The sequence below is a fragment of the Uloborus diversus genome, chromosome 10 (assembly GCF_026930045.1).
Source record: "Uloborus diversus isolate 005 chromosome 10, Udiv.v.3.1, whole genome shotgun sequence".
Lineage (NCBI taxonomy): Eukaryota > Metazoa > Arthropoda > Arachnida > Araneae > Uloboridae > Uloborus > Uloborus diversus.
In genome coordinates, this window is record NC_072740.1 from 44,380,509 (window position 1) to 44,396,488 (window position 15,980).

General features: G+C 32.7%; 1 protein-coding gene across 3 annotated transcripts in view; it reads left to right on the forward strand.

The window, feature by feature from the left end:
* The window catches only part of LOC129231455 (protein OS-9-like), a 60,536-nt gene that overhangs the window by 10,608 nt on the left and 33,948 nt on the right, over positions 1-15,980 (forward strand). For all 3 annotated transcript variants that reach the window (XM_054865774.1, XM_054865773.1, XM_054865775.1), the window contains exons 4-6: positions 138-214; positions 296-394; positions 8,252-8,453. In XM_054865774.1, coding sequence (XP_054721749.1) covers positions 138-214; positions 296-394; positions 8,252-8,453 — 378 coding nt within the window. The remainder of the gene's footprint in view (positions 1-137; positions 215-295; positions 395-8,251; positions 8,454-15,980) is intronic.

Genomic DNA, 15,980 nt, shown 5'->3' on the forward strand with positions numbered 1-15,980 from the left:
AATTTTTTTGAAAACGTTAGGAATTCAATGTTTTACTTCAGAGTGTATGTTCCTCAAAGAGTAAAATGTATGATGGGAGATAATGATATTAATTTTAGTTATTTTTTATTCAATTGGTTATTGTTATTTTCTTTCAGATGGACAAATCATTGGACAAATTCTAACATTAGGACTGTATGAATCAGACTATGATTGGAATAATGAAACTGATTTGGTATGTCCCCGTATGCTCTTTCGTATCATTAAAAAAAATATTATTGAATTTTAAATGTTTTCTTATTTTTTCTCTTTTTAGGAAAAATTTAAACAAGTGAAGCAAAAATATCACTCGCAATATTATACTAATGGAACTAAGTGTGACTTGACAGGACAGCCCCGTAATGCTGAAGTTCGGGTAGGAATCTTGTTTGGATATATAATTTTGATTGATGCACATTAATTTTTTGATTTTAAACTGTAAATTTTGTTCATTTTGCAGACAAATCAAATTTTAAGCACTGAATGCAATAAGTCTTGTATAAGTTTCTGACTTGATACAAATTCATTAACAGTCTATAAATTTAGAAATTAAAATTTTTTGTTTGTTCTAATAAAAATTTGTATATTTTCTTTTTAAATTATTTCAATTTAATACTAACTCTTGCAGACCACAGGACAAACGCTGAAGGATGCCTAAAAATCAAGTTTCGTGTACCACATTCGGTAACTAAAAAAATTACTTGTTTTCACAAGGCCCAGAAGCATAATAGGTCAGAAAATACAAAGTTCCCATAAAAATAGTTCCACATTATTTTTTAGAGGCAATTTGAGTTGTTCTGGTAGTTTTTTTTTTTTGTAATTTCTTGGAGTTTCTTTTGAAAATTTTTGTATTTTTTCAACTTTAAAGTAATTTAAATCTCGTAAATTTATCCGTTTGAAGCTCATTTGGTATTATGTCAAAACAAAATTGAAGAGTCATCATTTTACTTAATATATGTGTCATCAAACATTGTTTAAAATTAATTTTCATTTCATTTATTTATGTTTTTTATTTGTTTATTTTTTAATTACTATGTTTAGTTTTTCACATTGTGGAAAAAATTGGAATTTAAAATTCTTTAGAACTTTTTTTTTTTTGAATTTTTTGAGAACTCCTAGGTTTGGGCCTGATTACTACAAAGGAAAATAGAAATGATGCTTTTTATTTTACAGTCTAAAAGCCGAGTACACATTTTAAAATAGAAATAATGTCGTGGCCCACAGTTGGGAACCACTGTTGTAATTCAAGCAACCGGTCTTTATATTTTCGCAAAACTTTTTGCAGAAAGCAGGATTAATTTTCCATTGTTATTCTCAATAGCAAATACATTGCTTCCTAGGCGCTGCCCACCACCATATTGTTGAAATATATATTTAAAAAAAAACTGTACTCCATTGATCAAAGGTGAACAAGATATGAAACACATTATGTTTGCAGATTTCGATGATATAAGTTTTTACTATATGAGTAAGAAGAAATAAAATTTCCTTACTCTTTATTTAAACCCAAGAAAACTTATCTTTATTCATAAATGTAATAAGCGTAGTGCCATCTCTTGACAGATTTTGTTATTAGTGAAATAAACTCGCTCGATTTTGACGTTATTTGTTGTCCGTTTTCAAAAAAATGTGCAAGTTTTACTGTGGGAACATTGCATTTTCTTATTAAGGACACTCATACGATGGCAAATACAAAAGTTCATGTAGTTACAAGATATGGTAAACAGCTCAACACGATACGGGTTTCGTCCTGCGGTCTATTGAATGCTATCTTCATTGGCATACCTAGAATGGGTGAGTGATTTGTGGTCCCCCCCCCCCCACGTTCTGCAAGTGCAAAAAAAAAAGCTCTTAATATTCTATACAAACATGTACGTGAAATTCATGCAACTTTCAGAAACAACTACATTTGTGCTATAACGAAATTTTAAGTATGCTAATGTACAAAAAACAAAGCTATGAATGCTTTTTATGTAACTTGCCCTGGATGCATATGTGCAGAGCTGTCGTGAGGTCATAAAAGTAAGAAGGTGTAAGAAATTGATAGCCCCTTAACTATCTCAAATGTATCTCTAACACTTTGAAAAATAATAGGGCTCATTTTTTTGGTTTAAGATGAAGTCACGACTATGTATAAGTATTCACAATATGAACCTGATCCCGAGTATATTATTCACTCCATAATATGAGGGGATCTGGAAAAATTTTGAAGTTAGTAGTCTTAAAAATGCATTTTAGATGAGCTTTGATAATGTTTGAGGCAGAAGTTGTTTGGGAGAGCTCTCACGTTCAATTTTCAAAATTGAAACTTTAAAAGAGCTAAAGTTAACTCTAAGTATGTTAGAAGGAGGGAGGTTCAGGGTAAGTCCACCAGAAATGTTTCGAAAGTGTAGCTCTTAAAATGCAATGTTAGAGAAACTTTGGTGATTTTATGGGAAGGAGAGGTTCGAGGATCCACCTCCAGAAAATTCTTATTTTTTAATCTTTTGAACGCATTCTAGACCAGTGGCTGTATATGTTTTTGTTTTGGAGGGGGCCCATATATAACCAAAATTAGCTCCACCCACTACACTTTTTTTTGTAATTTCAATCTTTTTTTTTTGAGGAGGGGGGGGGGGCATCAGTGCCCTCATTTTTTTCAAGCTGGGGCAAGGACTTCATTCTGTCCCTCAGTAATGCAACCAAAAAATAGTTTTAGGAGGGCACTGTTAAAATATTCTCACTTCTGGGTGAGATGGAGGTGAAGGGGGGTTCAGGGGTTTCTCCCCCGGAAATTTTTTGGAATTGTGGTCCTAAGAACGCAGTTTTAGATGGTCTCTAGTGATGTTATGAGGAGGAAAAAATCGAAAGTCCTTCTGCAGAAATTTTTGGAAATTGAAATCTTAAAAACGCTATTATAGGCTATTTTTGTTGACGTTATTGTAATGAAAAAATGGAACTTTTTGAAGTTGCCCCCAATTGATTTTTTTGAAAAATAGAGCAAAATTTATCACCCTTCCCCCCAATTTTTCAAATTGAAGTTCTCAAAACGCAGTTTCAGACTAACTTCAATCATGTTACGGGAAAGGCGGTTCTGGGGTCCTAAAAAAAAAAGTTTTAAAGAGATATTCCGTGATACTAGGTGGAGGGATTTATACGCTCTCCACCTTAAATTTTTCGAAATTGTAGTTTTTTCATTTTTAGATTTCATACGGTAGCGTCGGACCCTCGTCTGAAATTTTTTCATAATTGAAGTCTTAACGCGAGTGGGAACCATATTTGGTAACGTTAAGGGTTTGACAATTTTCAGAATTGTAGTTCCATAAAAGCAATCTTAAACTATTTTGAGGCTTTCAGATGGCAAGGCGTTTGGTAACATCCCCTGGAAATTTTTCGACATTGAAACCCTGAAAACGAGGTTTGAGAAGCTTTTTGATGGTTTTAGTGGGTAGAGGAGGCTTGCGAAGTGTAGCATTTTGAAGACTTTCTTATTTTTAGACCTACTGGGAAGAAGGAAAAAAATGGTGCAGGGAAGGGGGGGGATAAGTGTTGGACGTAATTACCTGATAAACAGTCAGTAACTTTTGACATTTTTTATTTTAAAGTTCTTTTGAAAAACGATTCAGATTTTTCGCCAACATTAGGCAATCTTTGGAAAGTAAGAATTCGAGAAAACTCCCCTGAAAGGTAAAACACAATTTTAGGTCATCTTTGGAGACGTTTAGAGGTAAGGAGCGGGTTTAGGGATCTTCCTCCCAAACTTTTCAAAATTGAAATCTTAAAGGCTTCTGACTATTTTTGGTAGTAACCTTAGTGAAAGAGGGTTGGTTTGGGGACCCTTCCCCAGAAATGTTTTGAAAATGATGTCCGAAAAACGTCGAAATAAATGCGTTTGTAGGACACCAATTTCCATTATTACTCCGACCGAACAACTAAAACTTATTTTAAATTTCTTGCAGGGGACTAGAGTTAAGGAGAGAATTATTTTGACGACCCTTCTTTTCAGACTAGCTAGGAAACAAAAGGGGGTTGGGAGAAAAAGAAGGGAACTTAAAATTGCTAAGTAATAAGCTGCATCTGTTAAAAAATTTTAAAGTTTTCTTTTTGAAAGAATTGAGGATTTTTTCGCAACATTATTTGCTTTTCTTTTTGTTAAAATAACTCGCTTTCTCAAGACACGTTCTTTCCTTGAGTAAGGAGTACGGATCCCCTGACCCTTTCTGAACACCATATCCTGATGCCATCAAATGCAGGGTTCCCAAACTTTAATGATTCGTGGCACCCTTTGAAGAATTAGAATTTTCTCACCGCATCCTAGTCTAGTTTTATATACATACATTTTTGTTGCACCCCTCCTGCTGCACCCCTCACCTCTTCCTGCGGCTCCCAGTTAAAAAATCTCTGATCTAACGAATTATAATTATTATTATCACTATCATATTTCTTTCTTTCTTTTCTTTTTTTTTTTTTTTTTTTGTGCCTAACAGCTTGGAAATTATTTGTGAGCAACTAAACACAAAATAACTACTTTTATTTAATTTTTTTTCCAGATTTTGGAGGGGGCCTGGGCCTTCTTCAGCCCCTCCTTTATATACGCCCTTGTTCTAGACTATCTTTGATCTAGTGATTGTCAAGGGTTGAAAAGGTTTGGGGGCTCACCCCCGGGAATTTTCTGAATTGAACTTTTAAAAACGCATTTGCATAGGTACGCTATATGACCAAAAGTATTGGGACACTTTAAAAAAATTCCAATTTCAACAGATTTCTTGAGAAATAACAGACCAATTGCTCTGTAATTTCTTTTCACATAAAAAGTACACTCTATCATTTTCCAATAAAAGTTAAGTGTACTATTCATTTGGGGGACCAGCAACAAATTGAGGAAACAAAAGAATGTTTTTGATCAATTTTCATTGCAAATAGCTGGGAATAAGCTATAAATTTCAGAAATAAGTTAAAGAACTATTATAGAATTTAATTTTATATTTTTGTAAAGTGTCTCTTATACCCACGGAGATATGAGCATTTCTTTCAAATTTTTTTTTTCTTTTTTTGGAGGTTTTTGGCGTATATCTATCAAACTTTTCTTAACTTTGAGAATATTTGACAGCATATCAGAGAAATATAGAAATAAAATTTGAAGTTAAAATATTGAAAACTTAATGAAATAGGAACGTTTAAAGCAATTACTTTTTCACTGCCCATGCCTGAAAGATAGCAATTTGTAACCTTCATGATTGGAAGCCCAGGTAGATCCTACAACTCATAAAAGAAATTCCACTTTGATATCTTAAAAATCTAAAGTTATCAACAATCTAATGAGCCGAATTTAATAATTCTTGGCAAAAGGACAACTCATGAGGAATCGTTTGCAAATAATCCGTTCTTATCATGAATCACTCTGCATCGATAGCACAAAAGTGTTGCTAGTTTGCCAATGACCCCTTAACATGCATTGCCTAGCCAAGAATTATAGAAAGTTGTCTCATTAGATTGCTAATAACTTCTTAAATTTTAAAGATTTGATATGGAATTGTTTGAAGAGTTGCTGGATCTATCTGAGCTTTGGATTATTAAAGTTATAAATTGCTATCTTTCGTGCATACGCAGTGAAAAATTAATTTCTTTAGACTTTCATATTTCATTCAAATTTATTATTATGTTCTCTGATATGCTGTCAAATGTTCTGAAAGTTTAGTAACGTTTGACGGAAAACTCTGCGTGATAAAAGCCGAAAACTTTCAAAAAAATTATGTATTTTTAAAAGATATGCTTATACCTCTGTGGGTATAAGAGATACTTTCATGAAAATATAAAAATTGATCATGAATAGGTTTTTAACTTATTTCTGAAATTTGTAGCTTATTTTCGGCCATTTACAATGAAAAATGACCAAAACCCCTTTTTTTTGTTACCTCAAATTGTTGCTGGTCCCCTAAATGAATAATAGACTTAATTTTTACTGGAAAATGACAGCTGGAGAATACCCTTTATGTGAAAAAAAATACAGAGCAATGGGTCTTTAATTTCTCGAGAAATCCGTAAAAATGTGATTTTTTGAAAGTGTCCTAATACTTTTTGTCATATAGTGTAAATAATACAGATAATAAAGCCGCGCACAGATACATTGCTGCTGTGCAGAAACATTTGCTGTAGATATGTGCATCGCCATATAATTGTTAATTAATATTAGTATTAAACATTAGTTATCTTCAAAATAGGTAAATAAATTATTGAAAACAGTTCACAATTTGCTCTCATGAATTTAGATTGAAAGCAACAGTCATTGTATTAAGAAAAAAATTGCCTATTCACTGTGTATTGTTTTTCACACTTGCACATAATTTTGAGTTTTGTGTGCAGATACTTTATATTCTTACTATACACCTTTGTAGACCATCTTTAGAAAAGTTTAGACTTCAGAGGACTAATAGTTTTTCAAATAGAAGCTCTAAGAACTCAATTAAAACAACTCTTTAGAAAAACCTGACAAAAAATGGTTTAATGAATAACTCATCTGTGAATCTCTATCTTCAGTATTAGCCATTGCTTAATAACTTAGTTACTTCTACAACTCCAGAAATTTAAGTTACACAACTGCAGTATTTTCCTACAAATAGCATTACCAATTTCATAAGTGTAGTTGACTTCTTTAGTAGCATCATAGCATCAAGCTTTCTCGCATGACTTCAAACTATGTATTCTCAAATAAGATTTTCAATCTAAGAACATATGTGGTAGTGAGAAGCAAAGGGATGTAAGTAGACTTTTTAAAGTTTTAGGAAAAATGCATTTGAAGTTCAGATCCATGGCAGGTTTTCATTGAAATTTTTTCTTTGCTGCTAATTCTTGCGGTGTAGCAGCTCCTACCAGGGATACGAGTTCTATCTCTTGCCTCGAAACAGAGGAGAGGTTCTTCTATCATTTGTACAGGTTTTCTCAAAATTTTTAATTTTGGCTCTTAAATCCCTTTGTTTTGCACTGCCTCATATTTGACCACAAACGAGATTCAAAAATAATTAATTACAATATCGGATGATTTGGAGTCATTGTAAAATAAAGAAAGGAAAAACAAAATATGAAATAGCTAAACAGTATATTACAGGTAAAGGAAAACACGAGAAAACAAATTTAAAAAATGCTTAATGCTTTTTTCTCTTTAGCAACTGATACAAAAACATTAGAATGGATTACAGTCACATCCATTCTTACTAATTTTACACTTTAGGTTGGAGGTTTAAATTAAGTCTTAAATTCGGTGCACTGGCTGTATTATATTCCTTTTCCTGCCTTAAACAAAAGTAAAAAGGTTATCCACACATCTGCACAAAAACATTTGTAAACACACCTTCCAACTCAAAATGTTCTGAAAAAATCGAAAGAAATAATAAACAAATCAAGTGTTATAAGAAATTTGGTTTTACATATTCTGTCACCATCAGATGGCAGTGTTTTAATGTAACGGATAATAAATTTAACAAAATAAGAAAAAACAAAAGGTAATTTTTTTTTCTTGTGCTTATTTGTGATGCACTTCTTTTGAACTCTTGATACAGTAAATTTAATTGAAAATATATTAAGATTTCAGTATTTATATTTTTCAGAGAACCCTTAAATACATTTTGGGTGTCCCTATCTACAGGGATGTCCCTCGGCCCAAGTGCCCGCCCTCCTTCGTAGTGATGTTACCACACTTGATAGACTAAATATAATTTAAAATACGTCAGGATTTTCAGTATTTATATTTTTAAAACTCTTAAATGCATTTCAGGTTTCACTCCCCTCAGAAGAATGTCAGCTGGTGCATATGCCCCCCCCCCTGTACTGATGCTACTCTGTTTGATAGATTAAAGATAATTTTAAGTGTTGGAGAAAAATTTCAGAACTGAAATCTTTCATAAACTTCTAAATCCAATTTGATATCAGCCCTCCTCCTGAAGGTTTTTTCCACAGCAAGCACACCCCCTCCCCATGGTGATGCAATTGCATTTGATACAATAAAAATAATTAAAAAAAATTTTTGAAAATTTTCTGAATTGAAGTATTTTTATTTTTCAAAAGCTTGCAATTCCACTTTGGGTTTCACCCTCCAGATGTGTGACACCCGGAGCAGAACACCACCTGCCTCCCCCCCACCCTCCCAGCAATGCCACTGATATCTTTGTGTGTAAAAGTTAATGTACTCTTCTTCTGCATAAAATTGTGATTGATACAGTGTAATGTTGATTTTCTTGTTTTTCTCTCTCTTTTTCAGTTTTATTGTGAAGAAGATGCTGGAGATTATATTTATCGTGTTGATGAACCTGGAACTTGTAGTTATATTATCACTATTCATACATCGCGATTATGTTCACATCCAGAGTTAAAGCCTTTGCCTTCAAATAAGGCTTATAGCATACCTTGCCATCCAGTTTTAAATGAAGAACAGTATTCTCAATATTTAAGAAAGTTAAAAGGTATCAATTAAATATATTTATGTGAAAATGATAAGTAAAACATTTCAAAATAATATTTTCACTTCAAAAAATGAGTGCCTTTAATTCTGTATTTACCTTATACTATGCTCTGTTGTTTGCACATTCCGATAATCTTCCAGTTATTTTTTAATTTTACTTGGTCAAACCAGTTTTTGTCTCAATTTTTGACTATTTTCAGTTCAGAAGCCATTATACTCCTTTTTCTTAAAAATATATTATGTACATTAATTAACCTACTAAGGTTTAAAAATTTCAACAAATTATTTAAAAAAAATATTGTCTAGCACTTGTGGTTTAGTTCCAGTAAAAGCAAAAGTGGCTGCTATTTCAAAAAGGTAGCTACTAATAAAATTGTTATTACGAGCCACTAGGGACATAAAAATTTCCCCAGTTTTGCCCAAGTATGAAATCATTTATGGATGGCCCCTAAAACTATACACATTACTTTGAAAATGCAACTAAAAAAAAAATCTGATTACATTTTTATATATGACATTGTTGCATTGCTTGATTGTAATACTTTTTCTGAGAGAGCTTTTTTCTTCATCCTGTTTTTTTGTATTGTGGAAAGGCTGACATCAAATGCACCAGTAAAAGAATGCTCTTTGAAAAAAAAAAAAAAAAAAATCTGGTTGTGATTTTGGTTTTAGAATGTAAATTTTATAGAATATGTCTCTAACCCAATCATGTTTAACCTTTTTTTTCCCTTTGCAACAAGCAAATTCAATAGGAAATGTCTATTATTGAAGGTCCTCATATTTTTAAATTGTATTTCAAGGGCCTTTTTTGTTTGGTATAAGATGTTAGGCTTCATATATTGGTACACACATGCTGGTAATTGCTACACCTTTCTTTGTTGATCTTTATTTCAATATACATTTAGTATATTGCTTGATTTTTAGCTGAAATCTGGTTCCCTTGTTCCTATTTATTGTTTATTAATTTTGACTTGATTGAAATTCTGTTTGAGAATCATTTAAATGACAAGGCAGATGCATTATTTTAAACATTAAACATGAAAAACCGATTTTATGTCTAAGCACTCCTTAAATATAGGGGAAACTGGGGATACTTAATCCCCACTTTAGTTTTATATTTTTTTCTCTGGCGCAAATTATCAGTTTTTTGAGCAATCACGATTGCTTATTGTTCTCATTTGACCGTTTTTGGTGTCTGTGCCTTTTTCAACTTGGACCAGAAGCCTTTGCAGCACCACCGCCCACCGTCCTCTGATGGTGGCGTGGCTGCTCCGGTTTTGAGCTATCCACTTATCCTGGTTGGAGGCGTCCATGTCCTACACACACGCACGTTCACACACACACATACACACGACTTCACACACATACACTCACACACACCTACGTGCATACACACAAGTCTACGCACACACACAGCAATGCACAAGTAACCGCCCAGGAGGAGAGGCAGACTTGGGGGGGGGGGACAGGAGCCGTTTCTAGAAACAATAACTCCAATGAGTAGGGTCCTGTCTCAGTTCGTGATTGCGAAAAACATAATTTGAATTCAAAATTTCAGAATTCAAATTTTTTTTTTTTTAAGTACGTGAAGAAAGATAATTCTTTCCCCTATCTGACAGTATTTTTTTTTAGTTGAAATTAAACAGATAATTTTGGTAAAATTCTTTTCGATAACTTTACAAATTGATCATGTATCCCCACATCAAGGGATACATGATCCCTTCATGGGGATACTTGATCCCACTGAGAAAATACATAAACTTTTTGTTAGATCAGCTTTATTTATGGATTTTAGTTTTCTACATAATGTTTCTAAAAAATAACACTAGTTTTTTTTTTTTTTAAATTAAATTATAATAAAGTGAACACAAAATTGTTTTAAATTCCACTAGGACATTCGTATCAAAAATGTACACAACTTAAATGAACTTATGATGCTTTTGATCAGTAACTTATTCTCTAATACAGTTGTGAACAATATATTTCATAAATAAAACTAACAATTTTTTTAAAGTAGCGTAATGAGACTCAAATTACAACAAATAAAGAAAAAGGATGACAAGCACAAAAAACAATTTATTTTGCTTCTTGTCTTGCAATAGTCAAATTAAGTGTTTTATCAATTGAATTAATTTAAGAAAAGAAGGATGAAAAATGTAAGTATCAGCATACTTATAGAAAAGAATAGAAAGCCCAACATATATTTTCAAAACCTGATAAGTCGAATGTGAACAATTCGATTGTTGTAGTTCTTAAAGTTCAGCTCAACCCATCTGGATGTGTGCAACTTAACACATTCATTCTCATTTACTATATTTTTGACAATTTTTCAGGAAAAATAGATTGATTAAGCATGTTACCTTTTCACTTTAAAAAACTTATTTCAAGCTCTAGAAATCCTACTTAGCATTCTATCCTCTAATGAGTCTACATATTGAGCAACTAACGTTTTGATGTAAATCTAACGATAGAAAATTCTTTTTTTCCCCAGTCAAACAAAGATTTGACATCTATTTCAACTTGTTCAAGCTCATTTGGCTGATCAAAACATAACACATCAGTAGAGTTAGTGTATGTTTAGATGTTTGAGATGTTATGTGGGTTACAAGTGCGAACTGATATTTTTATTGTTTAGCATATTTATATACATATATATATATACTACAGTAATTATATAAATCTATCACTCATACTATGATAAATTTTGTTATGTTAATATGGTTTTGAATGTTTAAAATTAATGTCAACTAAGTAAACATCAGTTATATCGTTTTCATTGTGTTTGTATTGTCATATGGATACTTGATCCCTGGGATCATGTATCCCTCTAAACGAAGGGAATCAAGTATCCCTAAAATGCGATTTTTGCAAACGTGCTTGTTATATTATTAACAATCAGTGGCAATTTACTAAAATTATGTCTGAATTATAAAAGACTGTCTAAACTTTAACATTACACTTCAGTATTTTTTTAAATTCTATATGTTGGATAATGTAAACTTCAGAATGCTTTCCTAAAAAAATGTTTCCCTTGACACATTCAGACAATCATTTCTTGAGCTAAAAGAAAATGGCTGAAAAGAAAAAAAACAAAGTATTGCCACATTTTATGTACAAGTATAACTTTAACATAATTCTCAGGTTTCAAATCTCTATTTAATGATTTTGGTACATTTTTGACTAAGGGATCATGTATCCGCAGGGATCAAGTATCCCCAGTCTCCCCTAGTATGTACTAACATTTAAATGATGTTCAAACTCATAATATAAATAAAGAGTTTGCCGACACCAATTACAAAGTTCAAATTTTTGGATGTATGTTATCAAAAATATTTTCTATTACAGTGAAACCACAATTACTTGACATCCCAAGGGAACAAAAAAACATGTTGAGTTAAGCAGGTGTCACCTTTATTTCAATTAGTGAAGAGTTTTCTTTATCGCTTTTTCACTTGTACTTTACTTCAATTTTTAAAAATATATTCCAATTATGAGTGTTTTTTTTTTTCAATTTTTAATAGCAGAATAGTCAATTTAAATTCCTTATGAGGAATAATCCATAATTTTTTAAGAGATACAAGCTCCTTCTCAGTCAGGTCTATTAAAGAGAAAAGTTCAGCTTACACTACTGCAGCAAGCGTGTCATGGTGCCTTCTTTCTCTCGGAGAATCATGCCCTGGGCAGCATTGCTTTTTTACCAGAGAAGATAAAAACTTAAGAAATACTATTAGCCTCTGTTCATTTGCTGGCAGGCAGTGATTTATTTTTACCAATAAGCCTCCACACATCTTACATTATAGTTTATTGTGTATTATTTTGTATAACTTATTTCATATTAGCAAATAACCGTTGGACTGTTTTACAAGTAATAAGATGACGGCTATCTCATGAGTTTCAGATATTAAAAATTAATAAAGAAATAATAAATAAATTTAAAAAAATAAAGGAGAAGGAAAGGGGACAAGTTTTGTGCTATTAAAAACTTAAATTGATAATTCCATTGAATTTTCAAAGATCGTCAATCTCAAATAATTTAACTTTACAATAATTCATTTGTGCTATATGTATTATATCAATGTAGATCACAGTCTTATTGTAACAATGCTGTACATGCCCGCACACACACAACTTGTATTTTGCTACCGACTGTAGATAAGGCACACAAGATTTTTTTACATTGGTAGATTCATGTTTTGTTTTTTAACTATGTTGATATGTTCATATTTTTTCCTTTTAGAAGAAAAAATTAATTGGATTTATTTTACTGTGTGAACGAGCTTAAAGTTCATGTTACTTGAAAATTAATTATAAGTAAATATTTTTTAAGCATGATGATTTTTACAGTAACATATTACGTATTTATTATAACTTAATATAATAGTTATTTAAAAAATGGACTCCTGTTTGTGAAAATTGCAACACCATGAAGAAAGCATCATAAATGAATGAAATTTAATACACAGTTGAGTGGTAATTGTACAAATAAATGATTACATTTTCAACCAAAACAAACAATAAAAAGAGATAGAAATTAGTATTTTTTGTGACCACCAAGTGCCGCAGTAAGAGCTGCTACAGGACTCGGCATGGAGTGAAACAAAGTTTGAATATCTGCCTGCGGAAAAGTATTCCATATTGTTTGTATGCACAACGAAAGTTCGTCTATCGAAGCAACAGAATGAGGATCACGAGTGAGACGCCGCCCAACAAAATCCCACACAAGTTCAATCGGTGACATATCCAGGGAATATGCAGGCCCAGGAATAAGCTGTACCTGCTGCTAATCAAGGTAGGATTTGACAGTCCTGGCGACATGTGGACGGGCATTATCCTGCTGGAATATAGCCCCTGGCAATCCTTACAGGAAAGAAATAGCTTGGGGCTGTAAAACTTCGTTTGTGTATCGTATACTGTTCAAATTGCCCACAATTCATAGCAATTGTGATCTTCCATGATATGATACGGTACCCCAGACCATAACTCCGGGTGTTCGTCCACTGTGGCATTCGATAATGCACTCCAGAATGTGCCGTTTACCGGCATAGCACCTGACACGAATTCGGCCATCATGGTGCCACAAATTGAAGCGGGATTCATCAGGAAAGACGACCTGCTGTCAATCAGCACGCCAGCTCCTATGCACATTGGCCCATTGTAGCCGCAGGTGGCAATGGTTTTGCGTGAGAGGAATCCTGTATAAAGGAATCCTTGTGCGCAGCTCACACTGCAGCAAACGTCTCCAAATCGATGAAGCACACAATGAAACACCTGTAGCTGTTGACCACTGTGCTGCCAATTGTCTAGAAGAAGCTGTGCGGTCCGTCAGCGCCATAAGCACCAGGTGTCTGTCATCGCTAGCTGACGGCACATTTCGGGGTCCACTCCCGGATTTCCAAGCTGTTCGACCCTCGTCCGTCCACTGCTTCTAAACACGCATGATTGTGCTGCTGTTACGCGAACGGCTACTGCACGATAAGACAATCCAGCTTCACGAAGGCCGACGATTCTGCCTAGTTCAAACTTCAAAATTTGCTCAAATTTCACTTTCTTTCGTCGAAGAGGCATAGTAAAGATTCAGTTAACGTTTACTCTAGCATATAACCACCGATAGTCATACACCTCGATACAGCCATCTATTCATATTCGGTTCGATCCCCCGTTCAGAGGGTGCTGCTCCGCATACGTATGAGCTACCAGGCTGCAATTCTAATCATTTGCATATCATGCCCTACTTTACGTTTCCTGCAATTTTCAGCTCTCTCGCGTAAGTCCTTCGTGGTGTTGCAACTTTCAAACAGGAGTGTATATATTATCAAGTTATTAGGTTAATTATTTTGTTTTAGACAAAAGTTGGGGGAAAAAATCATTTATTCTTCAGCATATATTATTAATAAAAATATCAATGCAAATTTTTTAGGACCATTTTTTCCCTTAAAATTATATCGTTCGCATGTAAAAATCAGTTTAACCAATAATAACACCGTAAAAAAATGCTGCTCTTGTATTTAGTAATAAAAATTCTAAATATTTTGAAGTATTTGTTAAATTAAATGAAAAATTCATTGAAAAACTGCTGACATTAAGTTGTGAAGCCAAAACTTTTAGTTTCAAGTTACCCGTGGAAAATGCATAAATCCTATAATGGACAATAACAGCATAAGTTAATTTTAATGTATTTAAATTTTTTAAAACAATTTTCACTTATTTTTTTCTGTGCCTAAAATTGATGCAAAAAAAAAAAAAAAAAAAAAAAACATTAAATTAATATTTTTAAAAATGTAAGAAAGGCATTAAAAAAAGTTACTACTGATGTTGTTTGAACTTCAAAAAATAAAAATTTGAATGTGACAATAAAAATAATTTTTAACCTAACCATAAAAATAATTTTTCGTATAAATCGATGTTTGAGTGAATATAGGCTTGGAAATGTCATATATTTGTTACTGTGATAGTTCCTTTTCATTTTTGAGTACTATAAAATTAAAAGAATAATTGTGGGAAAAAATTACTTTTCATAACTCTTCAATAGCTTCTACATTTGAGGCAGTGGGAAGCAAAGGGAAGTAAGTTGACATTTTCAAGTTTTGAGTAAAACACGTCAAAGACACGGTCCTAGGTAGGCTTTCATTGAAAAGTTTTTCTAAATCATGCTGTATAACAGCATACCAATGCTACTAGTGCTATCTCTTCCTCCAAGACGGAGGAGAGGTTCACATACCATTTGTACTTGTCTCCTATTATTTAGTTTTGCCACTCACATCCCTTTGCCTCATTTGATGTATGGAATTGATTTTTTCCTGCATTTGTGCTGATAATATGCTTTCAAAACATGATCAGTTCTGTGATTATAATATGTGTCATCTAAAACAAATGTCTGAAGTGACTATTGACCACCTGATGGTGTGACATCTCTCAAAATTCCTTTAAAGTCATTCCCCTTTAATCTGTACATTCTTTGTTTCCCTAGGTTAAATTGGGAAAAATTTCGGAAATTTAAACAATAGCGCAAGCGCAGGGAAAGAATACAACAGTTCCTTCTGAATATACACAATGGTTTTTTTTTTGTAAGTTAAGATCTGGTTTGAAACTGATAACATTCAACCATATAATTATCAGACAAAAAAACCATGTTTTTGATGATTAAATAAATACAAATAATACCTAAATAAATACAGAAATTCTAAAGCACCCTACAGGAAGCACATGGACATCAAAGAAAAACGTGTGAGCAACTGAGAAGCAGGGCACGTCCCACGTCACTTCTCAGAGACTCGCGTGATTCCCATTTCAGCACAAAACGAAACAAATCTATTTTTACTTGTAAATAACTTTTAAAATATCTTGCTAAAACAAGATAAGAAATTTTTTCTGACATTTTTTGGTTATTCTGAGTGTGTAAAAGTTAAAAACAGAAGAGACTATAATTGGTCCATTGACTGTTCTTGTGCTTCAAAAGCATTTATGCAGCAGAAAACAACCAATGTCTCAGTTAATTTGAAGTATATGCTAAATTACAAAGAAATAAGCT